A 17563-nucleotide genomic window follows, 5' to 3' on the forward strand; every position below is an offset into this window, starting at 1 on the left:
CCTTTTTGTATCAGGACAGGTTGTTTTAGGAATACAGAGAACAATGGATTGGGAAACATTCATGGCTTAAACCTCTAAACATAAAAAAATTTTAGGAACTATGTATCAGTGGTTGCAGGGGAGTCTAGTTTTGTCCCCCCAAATGCTAAGAGCTCTCTTGGTAATGCTAAATAAAGCCAATTATACAATCAATAAGTACAGGGAACACTGTTTTCTACTTTTATATTTCCTCCAAATGTCTCAGATAAAGGCTATATGAGAAATGAATGTCATATAATAACTACCATTTAGAAGAAAAAAACTAATGTAGACTGTCGTATTTACAGGTATAACAAATAAAGATACACGTGCGAATTTTAAAAATTATACCCCTAATAAAAACATTCTGTCTAACCCTAGCATGACGGTAAACCTGTATATCTTCACTACCCAAACACAAAATATATTTTAGTTTTAATAATAAAATAGTACTCTTTAGAAACAAAAATAACCAAATTAACTTCATAATAAATACTTAGAATTAAGACTACGATGTAAAATTCTAAAAACTGCGTTATCTTCAGAAAGCGAATTTATCTTTGTAGTTATAAAATAAGTAGATTTGAAATGACTTCATACAGTTGTGTTTATCTAAACAACTAATAAGTTTGGAAACAGTTTCCTTGGAAAACTCATTTGTGTATAATGAGGAGATACCCAGTCTATAAGCAAGAGCAAAAGTCATGTATCAAAGCAGAATACAAATAACCTTGTATTTATAAAAATTAAGTCAAAAATTATAGAGCTTTATGAAAACATGAAGATGATTATAATAGAGGAATAGAAAGAATGACAAAGTAATGTGTCTAAAGTCACATGGCTTATTGGCAGAGACAATGACAAAAGCAGAGACAAACAGGATCAGAGTCTAATCACTACAGTCATTAAAGATTATCCACTTTGTCATCTGTCTAGTTCTTGAATTCTCTCTCCAGTATATTTTCCCTTTTGAGTTGTCTCTTGCATGCTTGAATACTGTCAGCAACAGGGAGTTTACTAACCTCTGAGAAACACATTTAATCTTTGACAACAAATATTACCATTAATAGATCACTCTTTAGTTGAGAAGAAAGCTTTTTCATTATAATCTCTACCTATTAGTCTTTATTCTAGTATTTGCAGTCATGAAACACAAGTCAAATACCTTTTAAGCATGAGACTTCTTCTCATTATCAAGAACAGCTGATTGTTCCTTTTATAAAGTAAACTTCTACTTTGTGATTAAGAGGTTTTTTTGTTTTGTTTTGTTTTTGTTTTTAGTAACATATACTGTGTTCTCCTTATCAAAACTTAGAACATTTAGGCAAGAACAGAAATCACCAATTACCCATAGGTAACCTTTCTTAATTATAAGCAGAGTTACCTCCTACTTACAGGTTTTATCATTGTTGTAGACATTAATTTTACTGTGTTCAAAATTTTATCCATGATTAGCACGTATCATAATATGATCATTCTGCATAATATTAACTTTTAATACATATTATTTTAATAGTGGTGCACTTTTTAATTAAATAGATATTTAGCTCTTAATTGACTAGCTTACAATTATTGGTTTTTAAGTCTCTACAGTTTTTTCTGACAATATGTTAAGAGTTATTTTTCCTATGTAAGAGTTATTTTTCCTTTTGTGCATACATCATTGCCTGCTTTATGAAATACACCTCCAGGGTTGATTCCTGGGAGAGATATTCGTGGGGTAAAGGGCTTGAACCTTTCAAAAGGGTGATACACATATTTCTAATTCCTTTTCACTTTAAACTATCACTAACAATTAACAAGAGAAGTATTTTCACTGCATCTTTTCTGGTACCGGTTATTCTTTTGTATGTAACGTGATCACATTTGACATGCAATGTCTTTTATCGTATTGGTAGACTTCACAGTTTTAGAGGTCAGTAAAGTAGAATGCATTTTCAAATGATATTTTCCAGTTATATTTCCTTTTCTCCCAGGAGGCTGTTCTTTTTATTCTTTGAATCTTAGTGATTTTTCTTTTCTATTTAATAACCTCTTCTCAGTCATATTTATTTTGAATAATTTTCCTAGTTGTTTTGCCTCTTAATTTTGTACATTGTTTTCATACTAAGATTTTTTGCATTCTGTATATACATAGCATGATTCTTCCTCATGGTCTGACATTTTCCCATCACTTTGCTTCAATATTTAACTTTTAAATATACTTTGAATCACTCTTATGGTGTTACTAAATAATTATTTCCAAAACTTCTAACCAACTGTCTCAACATTGTTTATTGTTATTCCATTTCCTGCTCTGATTTTTCATGCTTCTTGGTTAATATGCTACTATGAAATATGTGTTCCATTACTTCTCCGTCTCTCTCTCTCTCTCTCTCTCTCTCTCTCTCTCTCTCTCTCACACACACACACACACCACCACCACCATGACCAACAGCAATAACATCTAACATGGTATCCTTACCTCTGCAATAATCTAATGGGTATTTTTTTTTATTTTGGCGTCATATATTTATCAAATATTCCATATGTGCATACAAATTTAAGCATTTTTAGATTACTTTTGCTATCACTACAAGATTTGTTCCTTTTTGTTTTGCTCAAAAGACTCACCATTACCATAGTTACCATTCATACATACACACAATGCCCACACACAGTGTCAGAAATTAAAGGTCAGCTATGGACTGCAGGATCTGGTTGTTCTGGGCGACTTTTGAATAAATTTTGCTGTTGAATATTTCATTTTTGAAATTAGGTTATTTTGTCTTTCTTTTGTCTCATCTTGCAAACTGCTTATCTGCAACATGTATTGCTTTTCCCCCACATTTCTTCTTAATATTGCTTCCTTTATGACAACTTATGCTTTCACTGTCCACAAGTAGTGACATCTTTGACACAATGAAAGAAGTAAAAGTGTTTCTGATGTAGTAACAGCAATATGTGTGCACACATTCTTGTTATAAAATGATATATGTATCCCTTAAAATCTTCACATTCTATGAAGGTATGAAAAAATAGGGATATGGGAAGGGATTAGAATGAGAGTACTTGAAATATATTCAATCAGAGCACTAATAAAATATTAATAAACTCAATAAAATATGAGCAGACATTGAAATCTCCACAAACATACCACCATCAGAGTCTGGGTTTTGCATTCTTAATCCTAAGGGTTAATGTTTCCTCCTTCGTGATATAAACTCTTGACGGCATTCACTTGGTTTATTGGCAGATGGTCTTAGTTTTCACTCTTACGCATTTCCAAATCAATCAGCAGCCTAAATGACCATTAAAAACAGAAATTGGAGGGACTTTCCTGGTGGTCCAGTGGTTAAGACTGCACACTTTCACTGCAGGGGGCCTGTGTTCCATCCCTGGTCGGGGAACTAAGATCCCACATGCTGTGCAGTGCGGCCCAAAAAAGCCCCAAAACAAAAAACAAACAAAGAAAAACAGAAATTGGATTATGTACGTCCTCAGCTCAAAGCCCTTCAAGAATTGCTTATTATGTTTTGAATACATTCCCAGATCCTCGCACTGAATTTCCTGGCTACAGAAGCCATTTCTTCCACTCTCTCCCTTGCTCGCAACACTCCAGACATGCTGTCCCTGTTTTACATCCTAGAATGCATCCTGCCCCTCCCGCTTCACTGTTTTCTCACTTTCAGATCGTTTTAACATAATGGTCTTCTCTGCACTTTTTAATTTCACTTAGCTGGCTTTTTGTCATCTTTCATGTCATAGAGAGTTAACCCCTGAGCCCCCTACCTAAGGTAGATCTCCATCTTTCTCCACCCCTTCTCATCATTTGTTTCCATTGTAGCCCTTAAAAACGGTAATTTTGCTGTGGGTTCCTTTGCTTTTTTAATTTTTTGTGGGTCCTGTCCAATGGATCCTAAGCTCCGTGAGTGCAAGGATCCCGGCTTCAGGGTATTGCCAATGCTTAATATACACATTTGACATACAGATGTTCAGTAAATACTTTATTCATTCAGTAAATATTTATTGTGTACTTTTTACATACTAGACCCTTTTCTAAGCCTCGTACATAGATCAGTGAGCAAAACAGACAAAAACTCAACTATTTAAACCATAGAAATCTTTCTCTTTATATCTATACTTTCCGTATATTGTAGTGTCATCCTATGATCAAATATGGTCTTCATGTGAGCAGTCTTCTGAGGCTGTATGCATGAGACTAAGTTTATTCCTCCCTGTATTTAAATAATTTTAATAAATATGAAATTCTAGATTCAAAATTCTGTTTGGGGGGGTTTATCCTTTTCTACTTTTCAGTCAAAACCTCATTACATTCTAACCTCCAAATTTGCTGTTAAGAGGTCTGATGTTAATCTGATTCTTTATTCTTTTTATGTATCAGACTCTCAAAACATTATCATAGTTTTCCAGTAAAGCAAGGATAAGTTCTTTATAACTCCCAGCAGTAGGGAGAACATCACATTGATACAGCTGTGTAGTGCCACCAAAGGGGACAGTTGGGGAGAATATCTGTAGGGTTTTCTGCCCTGGGTACAAGGAGTTTAAGGTGGATGTTTCAAGATAGGAGAATGATTGATATTGGGCAATATTTGTGACATACTAATTTAGGATTGGTAGATTTGGCCAAGTGAGGGTTCTGGAGAGAGTCTTGATAAGTATAGTGTTTGATAAGGAAGCTGTTTGCCCAGGTGAGCAGGATATTATCTCAGATAAACTTATATGCAGGAATTTCTTGATGGGAATAGTGAAATCCTGACTTATTTATTGGTTTTACAGTCTTATCTTCCCTGGGCAAAGTTTTTCTAGAACAAAAACTAATGTTGTCACAGCTATTCCTTATGATGTACGTGGTAGGGGATATTCTCATAGGGGATATTTTTTTCCTCTTCCTTTATAATTTTTTTTTAATCTATGAAGGAGTTATTCTTATATATCTTACGTGGTACTATGGATTCTTTCCATGGGAGGTCTTACATCGTTTATAATTATGAAAATTCTTGGTCATTAATACTAAAAATATGTCCTGCACTCCATTATTTTATTTTCTCTTCATTCAATTGCTATTTTATAGATTTTGGCTCTTATACATACATTCTTTTTCTCTTCACTTTTACTTTTTCCTAACTGGGAGAATTTCACGATCTGAACTTTCCGTTTACTGATTCATTCCATGGTCATTCTACCAGTATCTCCAATTACTTATTCTTGATGATTTCTTATTCCTCAGATTTTCTCATATTCTCTTTATAATTGTGTAGATATTTATACACGTATTTTAGTCTCCTGTTTACAGGTGTATTAACTCTGTTTCTCCCATTATAAGACATTCACTTTGCTAGCCTTGGCTGTCTTGTACTTTTTTCCTCTGTGCTCGCACTTCCCTGGAAGTATCAGCAACTGACCCAAATCTCATGCCTTTCTGATGATTTAGGTAGTAGTGATAGGAAGTGTATTCCAGAGCTGAGAGCTATAGATGTGTTGATTTACACATTACAGTTATAATTCTTTGTATGGGTGAAAAAAACCTTGGGGGTAAGATAGTTAGAGAAGAAAACTAGGTAGATAATGAAAGCATTTTCCCCGGGGTATTCAGTAGCTTTGTGACTGTTGGTTGGATGTCCGGTTATGCACTGTTGCCTTCAACGGGCCTACAAGTGCTAAACCATTTTTGGGCACCTGACTGAAGCAATTTTACCCTATTAACTTTATTCCTTTACCCAAAATGACAGAGGAATAACTCTGAAAGTATAGTCATTAATTCATTGATTCATCAACAAACTTGGGGCACTAACTACCTGCTTAGCATTGGGGATGCAATATTGTATAAGTCACAATCTTTTATACAGTAAAAAAAAAAAAAATGTTCTAAAGCTAAGAGGTCCACAGGGTTTACGAAGATGCATAAAAAAGACCATTAACTCTGCCTTAAGAGGAGGAGAAGAAAAATCCTCAGAGGCTATGATACTTCACAGAAGGTTTTTAAAACTTGGCAAGAGTTGCCAGAGACTCAGGGGAGGAACAATTTTCCTCTTGTAAAGAAAAGTGTGAGGAAATGCTTAAAACTGTAGTGGCCAAGTGGTTTGGGATTCTTGTCAGTGTAAAATAAGGTTTTCCAGGAACTGCCTTGGTAGATATATCTAAGAAGGCATTTAGAAGCCAGGCCATGGAGGTCCCGTATTCCATAATAGGTTAGTGTTTTTCCTGTGAACGGTTCTCAGTCATTTAAGGATTAAAAGTGAGAGAGTGATTGAATCAGCTTTACATTTTAGAAATATTAGGCACGTCGCATTGTGGAGACTAAACAGGGAGGATGAAACGATAACATCGGTGAGATTATTAGAAGGATATTGGTGTAGCCACGTGAAAGATGATGAAGAAAAAGCCTGGAGTTAGGAATGATAGCCAAAATGAGAGCATTATGCTTTTAGGTGGAGTACGCATTATATCAAAGATTATTGAGATAATATACTATACCAATAGCAAGAAAAAAATCCGAATTGGATTGAGTGTGAATAAGTTATCTGAGAAATTGTTATTTTATATCAGATTTCAGAAAAAAATACAAATACAACTTAGATATGTGCCATAGTTTCCTAACAAAAAATGAGAGTCTTTATTTCTCACTGTGTCATAAGATCACACGTGTATGAAATGTATCTTTTGGTAGTTAGGGAATAAAAAGCGAAAAGAAAAAACAACGTTGTTTGGGGAAATTTTATTTTACTTTTAATAATGCATACTCAAGAGTGGAGATTTCTATTTTCTTTCCTTTGTGTTCTTCGGAATTCAAGTTCACTGTTCTTTGCACCACACAGCTAAATTTATCCCTTAGGGAATAGGCCTTCAGACCCTATAAATATCTGGAACTTTTGTTTTCCTGCATATCTTCATGTCGTTTAGATGTTTGTGGTTTTCATATCTAGGGACAATTTTTTAAAAATTTCTCTTGGGATTGATGTCAAGGTGAAGCTCTCCCGCAGTTTTGTTTCTTAAGTCCCAAACATATTTAGGGAAAATAAATGTTGGGTTAATTGAGAATTCACGTCGCGGGATTTGAGTTTTTCTTCATCACATCCCATAGCTCTTCCAAGTCTTTGAAACATAACTTGATGAAGCAGCCATATTGCTTCTGGCTTATGTGTCATAAAGGGGGCATTGAAATCAAAGGATCTGTTCACCTCTGTAATTTATGGGGAAAAAAATATCTTTTTTCTCCAGAAAGTTTATTCTGAAAGTGCAGGGTCAGAAACAGGCTTTTATTTCCACATTTGAGGTCAAGATATTTGCTTCAGTGAGACCCCTGTTCTTTTACAGACGTTCTATCCAGTAGCAATTCCGTTGTTGCTGATAAGAGTGTCAGCTCAGGAGCCGTCGGCCTTATCGGCAGCTTCTTGCAATTACATTCGTGTATCACAGTTTTCAATTGTTAAACTTGATTTTTGTCCTTCTGTTAGTATCACTGCACCAGGTAATCCAGAAGGACAAGTGGATGTACTGAAAAATTATATACTCTTCCTGACCTTCTTAAGTTTTTAGCCATCAATCAGAGTTGCTCCACCTTCTTTCTCTTCCCCTCTCTCTCTCTTTCTCTATGTTTTACTATTCCACTGTAAATATTTAAATTTTATTTACTTTATGTATTTACATAAAGTAAATAAGTACATAAAGTAAATAAATACATAAAGTAAATTTTATTTACTTTATGCATTTACATTTTAAGTATATTTCAAATCCACGTAGGCTCCCAAACATGAATTCTTGTTTTTGTTCTTGTTTTTTATCAAATTCAAGATGTTAAAAGAGGACAGCAGATAAAAGGTCTTTCTCAGCACTAATCTTTGATTCTCCTCACCCATTCCTTCATCGTTGTTGTTTCTCCTTACTTTATAGATGGAGAGACAGGTTATCTAATGGAAAGTCTCATGCCCAATTCACATCTTAAACACAACGTTGAGTAGAATATTTCTTTCTCTCAATGTCATATTACTCTTTTTGAAACTTACGTAGTTTACATTTATGGTAGTTATCTGGATTAAATGAAATAGATTTTAGTAAGTCTAACTTCTTATTATCTGTCCCCTCCTCTCGCACAAATTCTCCAGTATCTGTTATGTTGTCCTCCAATCCCTTCGTTGTCACCAACATCTTGTACTCTGAAAATGAGAAGTCAAACGCTGTTTGCTGTCTAACATTTTATATGATACCATCATTAATAAAACAAAGTAAATGAAATAAAATGAAATACAGTTTTTCCATCCTCTAAGCTGATTCCTAATCCTGACTGAGCCATAATTCACATGAATTTCTGATACTGTGTATGTGTATATATGTTCATACTTTCATTTTAACCTGTATTTTGGGTAAGCTACAATGAAACACTAGTCTTAAGCAAAAATATTGTTGGTGGGAAACCTTGGATTCAACTCTAGAAAATGAAAATTAATGTATTTTTCCAAGAGCCATGGGTAAGGACAAAGTGAGGTAATAGAGAATGTATACTGCTGAAATAGAATATAAATGGTGGTTATTATCATTATGAAGATTTACACTATAGTCTGGATAAAATTGCCATGTGAAAACCACAACTTTGATCCCGCACACTTTCATGGATGCTGACCTGGATAGAAAAGTTGTGCTGGGGAAGTGGGTGACAGTTGCCTTCCTAAGGCAAATATCTTAATGTTACCACTGATGCATATATGGGCCATTTGGGATCAGAAAATTAAAAAGAGATATGTAACATAATAATGATGTTGATTTTTGAAGTTTTGGTTATACTGGAGGACTATTAAATTGTCTTTGTTGTCTGATAATATAATTTTGTTCCCGTTATTCTAGTCAGTTAATGCATTGTCTAAATACTGAAATTATAGTCAAGCTTCAAGTAAGCAATTTGCATGTCTAAAATTAATATATCTGGACACCAGTATTAATTTTTATGTTCCTCTGAAAAGGTAATATTGCTATTTAAAGAACTTACAACACACTTTGTCTGCAATTATAAAAATAAATTTAGATCATGCTGTATAGTTGGTCATTATATATTTAAAACACCAAGACTAACAAAATGTGAAATATTTGAGAAAAATATTCTGGATTATTGGATTACCACTTTTTGCTTAGTCTATGAAGAGGCCTTAATAAAGTGCTGAATCAAATATGCCAGAAAGGAAGAAATTATGGAATTGCAGTTTTGTGTATTAGATCCTGAACCTAGATATTTGAGAAATCATGATGCATAATCTGGACATCAAAAAATAAAACTTAACTATTTGATAACTGAAATTACTGTTAAATTGAGGTAGCATACAAACAATGCATACTTTCCCAAATTGAGAACATGACATTAAATATAATCACATTTGTCAATGCAATGCATGTTCAAGCTACAGTTAAAGCATTATTCAAATCTGGTTAAGTTACTTATAAAATGATTAGGTCTAAAAAGATCAATTAAGATGAATATGCATGTTCAGGTACTTAGAATACCCCATTCATTTTAATTTGATGTAGTGAATGTATGTAAATAAACGTGGGTTGAATATAAATGACATAGAATAATAAAATAGTTCAGACCATAAGTATGGAATCAGGACCTAACAGCAGCAAAGAAATTATATTCAAAACAGAATACATTTTTCAGTAAGTTTGTACCTCTAAGATGATTACCAAATCAGTATAACTTTTAGCGACATCAGACTTTTTTATTAATCTATTTTAAGATGATAATCTCTTATTTATTTGAAATAATTTCCTCATCTTCAACTGTATATTTACTGTAACTTCAAAATAATATTACATTTTACAATAAATGTATTCCTGCCTTGTGGTTTATTGTTTCATGATACAGAGGTAAGAGAATTAAGAAAATAGCATTTTCATAATAAACCATATATTTAATCCTTTTCTACATGCTTCTGTTGGAAATTAAATTGCCTAGACTCATCTTGATAATTAATACCATTGGTACACATTCTTTCTTCCTCAATGAATTTACTTACAAGAGGAAAAAAATAAAATTATGCTTATCAGGCTCAGTATGATATTTTATTGACATTAATATCAGTAACTCACAGTAACTTTAACGTCAGTTCTTACAAACATTAAAACTAGAAATGAAAGTGAAAAACATTTTGCCCAGATACTGATACTTCGTAATCTCATCAGCATCTCCATGATGAGCAAAACTGACAGTGACTGACATTCTTGAAAATCCCTGGTCCAGTTTGGGGACCCCAGAGATACAGCCTTTGACTTTCAAGGTTCTCCGTTAAAAACAATATATATTTATGATAAATTTTGTAAATAATTTTTAAAAATTACAGGTGCAGCCTCTGACAGACGTCACTTTTTAAGTAACTTGCCAAATACTGGCCTCTCTTTCTTCTTAAGTAAGAACTTTGAAACCTGTGTTTCTAGATAACTGAATAATTATTGCCTATTTCCATTATTTAAAGGGAACATAACTTCTCACTTAGTAATTACGGTTTCATCGTTGTTATTGGCCTCACTGTGAGTTGTTAAATGTGATGCGTAATCATTCAAAAGTGTGCTAATACTAATCCTTGTGTGTGTTGGTTTTTGTTTGCACTTTCAGAGACCAAGAAATAGCATGGCATGAAACATGGCTCAGTTCTATTACAAAAGAAATGTTAATGCCCCCTACAGAGACCGCATCCCTCTCAGGATAGTCCGAGCAGAATCAGAGCTCTCACCCTCCGAGAAAGCCTACTTGAACGCTGTGGAAAAGGGAGATTATGCAAGTGTCAAGAAATCCCTAGAGGAAGCTGAGATTTATTTTAAAATCAATATTAATTGCGTCGATCCACTTGGAAGAACTGCTCTCCTCATTGCAATCGAAAATGAGAACTTGGAGCTCATAGAACTACTCTTAAGCTGTAACGTCTATGTTGGAGATGCTCTATTACACGCCATCAGGAAAGAAGTTGTCGGAGCTGTAGAGCTGTTACTGAACCACAAGAAGCCCAGTGGAGAAAAACAGGTACGTGCAAAAATACTAGCTTTAGTTTATTTTACTTGCAGAAGGTTTCTGTGGATGGTCATATTCTCCCCAAATACTAAGAAATGTTAGCCTTGAAATCAGAACTATTATGACACAAAACCACTGCTAAGTACACATTTTATACTCTCCAAAAGTCACCACCCCCTGCACCCCCTACCCTGGCTAATCAGATGTTAGTGAGAACCAAAGCAAAACAAAGTAGCCTGTGGTGGCTTCCCATACATTGGAAACATTTCTATCTAATGGTCAATAATGTTTTTGGGGGACTACTGTGTACGTGTGGGTGTTTCTCCTCTCGTGCGTCATTTTCTGACGTTCTACAGTGACAGGCTGAATTCTTTTGCTAGTTTCCTTTTTAACCTGCTTGCCTGTTCTGGAATTCTGCATGTTATTGCAGAAGTGAGTCGTACATATAATTCTGATATTGTTCTTTAGCAAACTCCAATAGATTCTTTTAAATTGAGACTTAAATTTTTTAAAAGCAGGAAAAAAAAGATTACTAAAAAGTAACTGAACTCTGACTGTAGGCTTAACTATATCAAATTCACTAATGGCAAAATGTAGCTGTATCTTAACATCACGGGTAGAAAATAAAACAAAATGGCACACAATTATAAATACAATGTGGTTTTATTCCTATCTCCCTATTTTTTTTTTTTTACCACCAAGGAAGTGGAGAAATCGTTGACATAAATGAATAAGGAATCTATTTTTTCCTTATTTTCTATTTTTCCCATTTGTCCATCTAGATCCTTCCCTTTGTTACTGCCCTGTATCTGAATCGTCTCTCTGATCCTTTATCCTTTCACACTGAACTCTTCACTTCCCTGCATCAAGTCTCACTGACTAATTGCAGAGACAATGCATGTACTTCATTGGCTCAAATCTGTCCTTTAAAGTAAAATCTTATAAAAATGTGTGTTATTACAGCTCTAGCAATTTCTGTTCTATTTGATAAGGCACAAACAATTTGTGCAAATGATGGACTCTTAGAGATGTTACGTTCCTTTAAAGCAAGCTCTGCTGTAGCTACTATTATCTTTGCTTTACTGGAGGACTTTGATCAGAATCCCCACCATAATTAGGAGAAGAACTTCATGGCTGGGTGTCTCCTGAAAAAGTCTCCCCAGAAGTTTGTGTTGTATGGCCCATTCTTATGTCTCACCACCATGCACCCCTTTCCCTCACCTGAGCCCAAACTTTGATAAAACAACACTCCACGATGACAATAGTTCTTTGCTTGTTGCTTTACTAGCTTTTTGTTCTCATATCCAGTTGTTTGGGATACCTTCCCATCATATTGGTAAAACTTTCCTGATAGAAGGATTAGCTTCTTTCATGTATCCTTTCAAACTTGTACTGACCTTGACAGAGGTGGATAGGTAATGGTAATATCTGAAGGCATATGTTATGTTATATCGCAGTTTTCCACCACTAGAGGAACACAGGACACGTAGACAGGAATGAGTAAGAGTGTGTTTTTATCTGTGTAAGTTCAGGCTCTACATTCCCAGGCCCCTCGTGATTTTGAAACTCCTTCCACAATCATACCCCTAAAGTATTTGCATTTCCTAATAACAATGATCTTATATCGTACACGCTGTTGTTTCATATCTATAAGGGCAACCATAAGACAGATGTTGGGACTGTGGGCCTAGATCATTTGAGGTTGCAACAAGTCAACAGAACAGAATTGCAATTGTGTTTTCTCTGTTTATTACTGTATAACCTTCTTAATTCTATTGTCTAGAGAAGAGTGACCAAACATCTCAGTGTCTCTTTAGTAAATGACATTTGTGCTGGCCAAAGTAATTTGGTGTCTGGAGAAGATACCTGCTATTATGAGATTGTTTGTTGGAAGATGTTCAACGTCTGAGCTAAAGTCTAGTCTGACAAGTGGGTCCTGGCTTCTTAGAGGCACTTGATCTGAACCCTGATTATTAATAAAAGGCAGTAAAGGTTTGCAATCTGCCAGGAGTCTGAAATATCCCAGGCCATGTGTTTCTGGAAGATTTCTCTTGTATCGGTTTGTAAGCCAAGAATTTTCCTTTTCTGTTTGCACATTCTAGAATATTCCTCTTCAGCGAAGGCACTGAGAATCAACAAAACATTGCATCTTTTGGTTTGAACTTTCTAATTTGGAAAGAGCAACTCCAGTCTACCTCAGAGTGCCTGGTATCTTGTACAATAAAAGTGAGGTTGTTAGGTCATGAAATGTATACAGTATAGCCCATAAAAGAAGTCCTCAGGGCTTGCTGGGGGGAGGAAAGGCAGACAAACCCCATGAGAGCCTGGCTGTTTATCTGTGATCTACATAGATAATGTATCTCCTAAGTATGGCCAACCTTGTTTGGAATAACAGTTTCCATAAGCCAGTGTCTGGTAGGTAACAAATAAATTCTTGACAGGAATTTTTTCTCTCATAAATTGTAATTCCTTAGATGATTCTTGTGATCATTGAAAGCCATTCTGTGTTTACTATTTTTGCCTAATTTCCAGTCTCATGGGCTTCCCCCAAAGACCCTGGAACACATTACCATTCATTTTGTTGAGGTCACTGAAGCCGAGTGTTAAAACCTGAGAACACTAATATCCAAGAGGACAAGATAAACATAACTTGTCTTAAGATGAGTCAAGGAAGAGGATCTAACATAAAAAAAAACATACAAATCTGAGGATTAGAACACTTACTTAGAACTTAAAATGTGACAGATGTGGATCAGGAAATACAGTCTTCTTTTACAAATTTGTCACAAATTGATTTCTTTCTCCTGAAGAAGGATGCAATGTGTGATGGCCTCCTGAAATCATGGGGGCTTGGGAGTTCAGATTAATCTGTTTACTCTTCCAGTACATTCACCAGGGCACAATTTACAATTTGCATATGCTTACTGTGTCAGGCCTTAGCCCCGGCACTGGGGAGAAGACATTATTCCTGTTTTCTAGAGTCTAGTTGTGAAGAGAAACAGGAAGAATATCATGGGAATATGAATAAAGATGGTCATGGAAAAGATAAAAGAGAAATAAGTCCTTGGGTAATTATGAAATTAAATTGACCGGACTTGGTAAATACAAAATATTATGTTTTAAGGTTTATAACTGGGGAAAGTTAATTCCATTAACTGAGATAGAGATTATAAGTAGGGTTTATGAGACCTGCTTGGATATACTCAGTTTTCGATTTATTGACATTAACATCTAGGAGATAATTAGAAATTTTGGACTTAAGAAAGGGGTCTGGGATTGATACACAGATGATAGGGAAGACATTGAAACACATAAAATCACCTGTCTTCCTATCACCCTGACATTGATTGTCTATCCTTTCCATCATATCTTGTTTAAATGATTATGATTGCTAGTATGTCAAAAACTTTTCTCAGTGCAGGATCTAATGAAAATATTTAGGTTTTGTCAGATAAATAGATGGGCATAGATCATTAAGTATTTCCTTCCCTATTTAACGTACTTGTTCATAAACCAGGGTTTTCAGTTCTTAGTGTTTTATTTTCATTTTTACTGTAAAAAGTAGAAAGAGTAATACTTTATTTCTTTCATGTAGTAGACAGCATGGAGAACCTGTAGTTCTCCACACTGGGCAGGAAGATGGAACATAATGTATTCTTACTGGGGCTGCTCTCTTGCTGGAATCATTACTCTGATACTCTCTGATGATTTATTAAACTTTTCTTTAACCTTCTTAGTACCTTATTTCTCTACAGGGAATAACCGACAGTGGCTTCTTCGCCCCTTTTCTCAGTCAGTTGATAGGTTACTTGACTTGTAATTATTTCTAGCAGACCTTTCTCTTTGATATCTTCTAAGGCCAGATTCAATTTCAGTTTCAGCTGCTTCGGTAAATGTTTAGCAGAAAAAGAACTTTCTTTTTCACTCTTCACTCAGACCGTAGTACTAAGTCTTCAGTATCATCAAAATTTCTGGGAGGACTTGTTAAAACATAGTTTGCTGGATCCCACCCCAAGAGTCTCTGATACAGCGGGTCTGGAATGGGTCACTGGAACTTGTGTTTCTGACAAGTACCCAGGTGATATTCAATACTAATGCTTCCGGTCTAGAGACAACACTTTAAGAGCCAGTGACTTAGGAGATGTCGACAGTTACAGAATACCTATAGTTGTCTACCTTGTGTTAGGTGTGCTGGACTCTACCATGCTAACCTTACTTTAAGGAGATTTCAAATAATTAGCTTAAATATGAATGAGTAAGTGATATTTAATGTATGAGAATTTCCCAAATTCACTAATATATTTATTACATTTTCCCTTCTTTGGGAAAAATACTTTGCTAAATATTACTTATCAGTTCAACAGTTAAGATCCTAGAGTATTTCAATTGAAGAAAATTTTGGTTTGAAAATTCTGCTAAAAAGAGTACCAGATTTTAAAATTTAGAGGGATCGTGGAAATCTTGGAGACCATCTAATCCAGTCACTTCATTTTACAAAAGAGGGCAAGGAACCGTGGACCCAGTGGCCTTTAGGGTTTAACCTAACTAAAAGAATCTATAAATTAATAGCTAGCAACCAACCTGGAGATAGTCTGAATGATGAACGTTCATTGAGCTTGTCACCATGCCAATAATTGTGATAAGAATTTTTTTTGCATTATCTCATTTAATCTTCACATTATCCTGTGAAGGTTGGTGCTTTTGTTCTCCCCTTTTATAGATGAGGAAATGAAGGTACAAAAAGGTGTAAGTGACACGTCCCAGATCACAAAACCAGGAAATACCAGTGCTGGAACTCAAGAGTCAGAAGATAACCACCACACTGTCTGGCTCTAGCTGATTAGTTGATAATGCTAATTTAAGATATGGGTTATATAAATTTAAAAGAGCCTCTAGAGGTACATATTTAGGCTGTGTCTCTGTCTTGAACGCTATGATGCCATTTATAATTTAGTGGCTCAATAGATACTAAGTCATTAGAAGCTATGAAATGCCAGGGAAGAACAGAGTTGAGTAACAGAAATGCTGACTTCTAGCCCTGTTCCACACTTGCTAACAGGACAAGCCTCTGAAAACCATTCTGAGCCTTGGTTTTCTTGGCTCTTAATTGGAATCATAGAATTAATTTACTTGCTTCTTAATGTCTGGTGGTGTTAAAATTCTGTAAAAGTGTTTTATAAGGTGACATGTAATAACTTAATATACTGTTATTACTGTTTTATGCCATATTCTCTGCCTTCCTATTGACAAACAGATATATGAATAATACAATAAACACTGGAAAGAAGTCCAGCCCTGGCAATTTACCTTTTTGACGTATGACTTCATTTTCATTTGAAAAATGCACTCACTGGAAATAGAAACCCTGTTCAGGGAGAGCAAAGTAGAATTTAACTGTTTACCCTTTTTCTTTCCATCTCAGTGCACATAGGGGATTTAAAAACTAATTTCTGTAGATGTTCTAATGCAATTTGTGACTTTAGAAACAGTACCTATTATGTGATCAGGAAATCAAAGGGTGAAATAGGAGATTGGCTTTAGCAGGTTAATGCAAATGTATATCCAAATCAAAATATACCCTGCTGGGCTTCCCTGGTGATGCGGTGGTTGAGAGTCCGCCTGCCGATGCAGGGGACACAGGTTCGTGCCCCGGTCCGGGAAGATCCCACATGCCGCGGAGCGGCTGGGCCCGTGAGCCGTGGCCGCTGAGCCTGCGCATCCAGAGCCTGTGCTCCGCCACGGGAGAGGCCACAGCAGTGAGAGCCCTGCGTACCGCAAAAACAAAAACAAAACACACACACACACACACACACACACACACATATATATATATACATATATATATATATATATACACCTTGCTGACTAAAAATAAAGGGCAGTTTTTAGTTGATATGGGTGCTAATAAATATATCCCTGGCTAGTAGGCAGAGATAAAGCTTACTTTTATCTCTTACATTCATCTGATTTTCCTCACTGGACTTCAGAACAAGTAATTTACCTTCTGCAGTCCCATGAACTTCAAATGGTCCCTATTAAATGTCGTATCTGCTAAGACAGCCCATCTGTTATAGTCTTTGGAGCTGCCCCTTGCAGAATGAAAACATTTCAGCTTCCTCAGTAGTTAAACACTTGAGGTTACCTCTTTCTATTTGCTTTTGTTACATCCTGGATATCGACAGTAAGTGAAACTAAATAAATGTATAATAACCATAATCTTGGTTACTATCAAAATTCAGAGAGTATGTGAGTAAAAGCAAGAGCAAGAGAGAATTATAGTAAAGTATTAAAAATGTTCTCCCCCCAAAATACTTATCCTATTGTGAGACATAGCTAGACAAATCATCAATTATACTTTCTTTATATCTGGATGTAAAATATCAATAGGAAAGATGTTTATAATATTGTCTAAATCCACCATTAATACGAAGAAGCTGAAAATTATCCCCAAATATGATCTGTATAATGTAAAGTAGAAATCAGTATAAAGTAATTTTTATTAAAAAGTACTTTGAAAGTCTAAAAATTAAATTGAGTCTTATTATTCCACAG

The 17563-nt window shown here is 35.1% G+C and overlaps 1 protein-coding gene across 3 annotated transcripts in view; it reads left to right on the forward strand.

The window, feature by feature from the left end:
* Nucleotides 1–17563, forward strand: part of TRPC4 (transient receptor potential cation channel subfamily C member 4) — a 159003-nt gene that overhangs the window by 31474 nt on the left and 109966 nt on the right. For 2 of the 3 annotated variants that reach the window (XM_027116464.1, XM_027116463.1), the window contains exon 2: nucleotides 10619–11023. In XM_027116464.1, the coding sequence (XP_026972265.1) occupies nucleotides 10646–11023 (378 nt within the window). In that variant the 5' untranslated portion in view covers nucleotides 10619–10645. Of the gene's footprint in view, nucleotides 1–10092; nucleotides 11024–17563 lie in introns of those variants that run through there. The other variant, XM_027116465.1, reaches the window with a different exon arrangement.

Source organism: Aethalodelphis obliquidens, unplaced genomic scaffold, assembly GCF_003676395.1.
Source record: "Aethalodelphis obliquidens isolate GAN/ISIS:26980383/991018 unplaced genomic scaffold, ASM367639v1 scaffold16, whole genome shotgun sequence".
NCBI classification, from domain to species: Eukaryota; Metazoa; Chordata; class Mammalia; order Artiodactyla; family Delphinidae; genus Aethalodelphis; species Aethalodelphis obliquidens.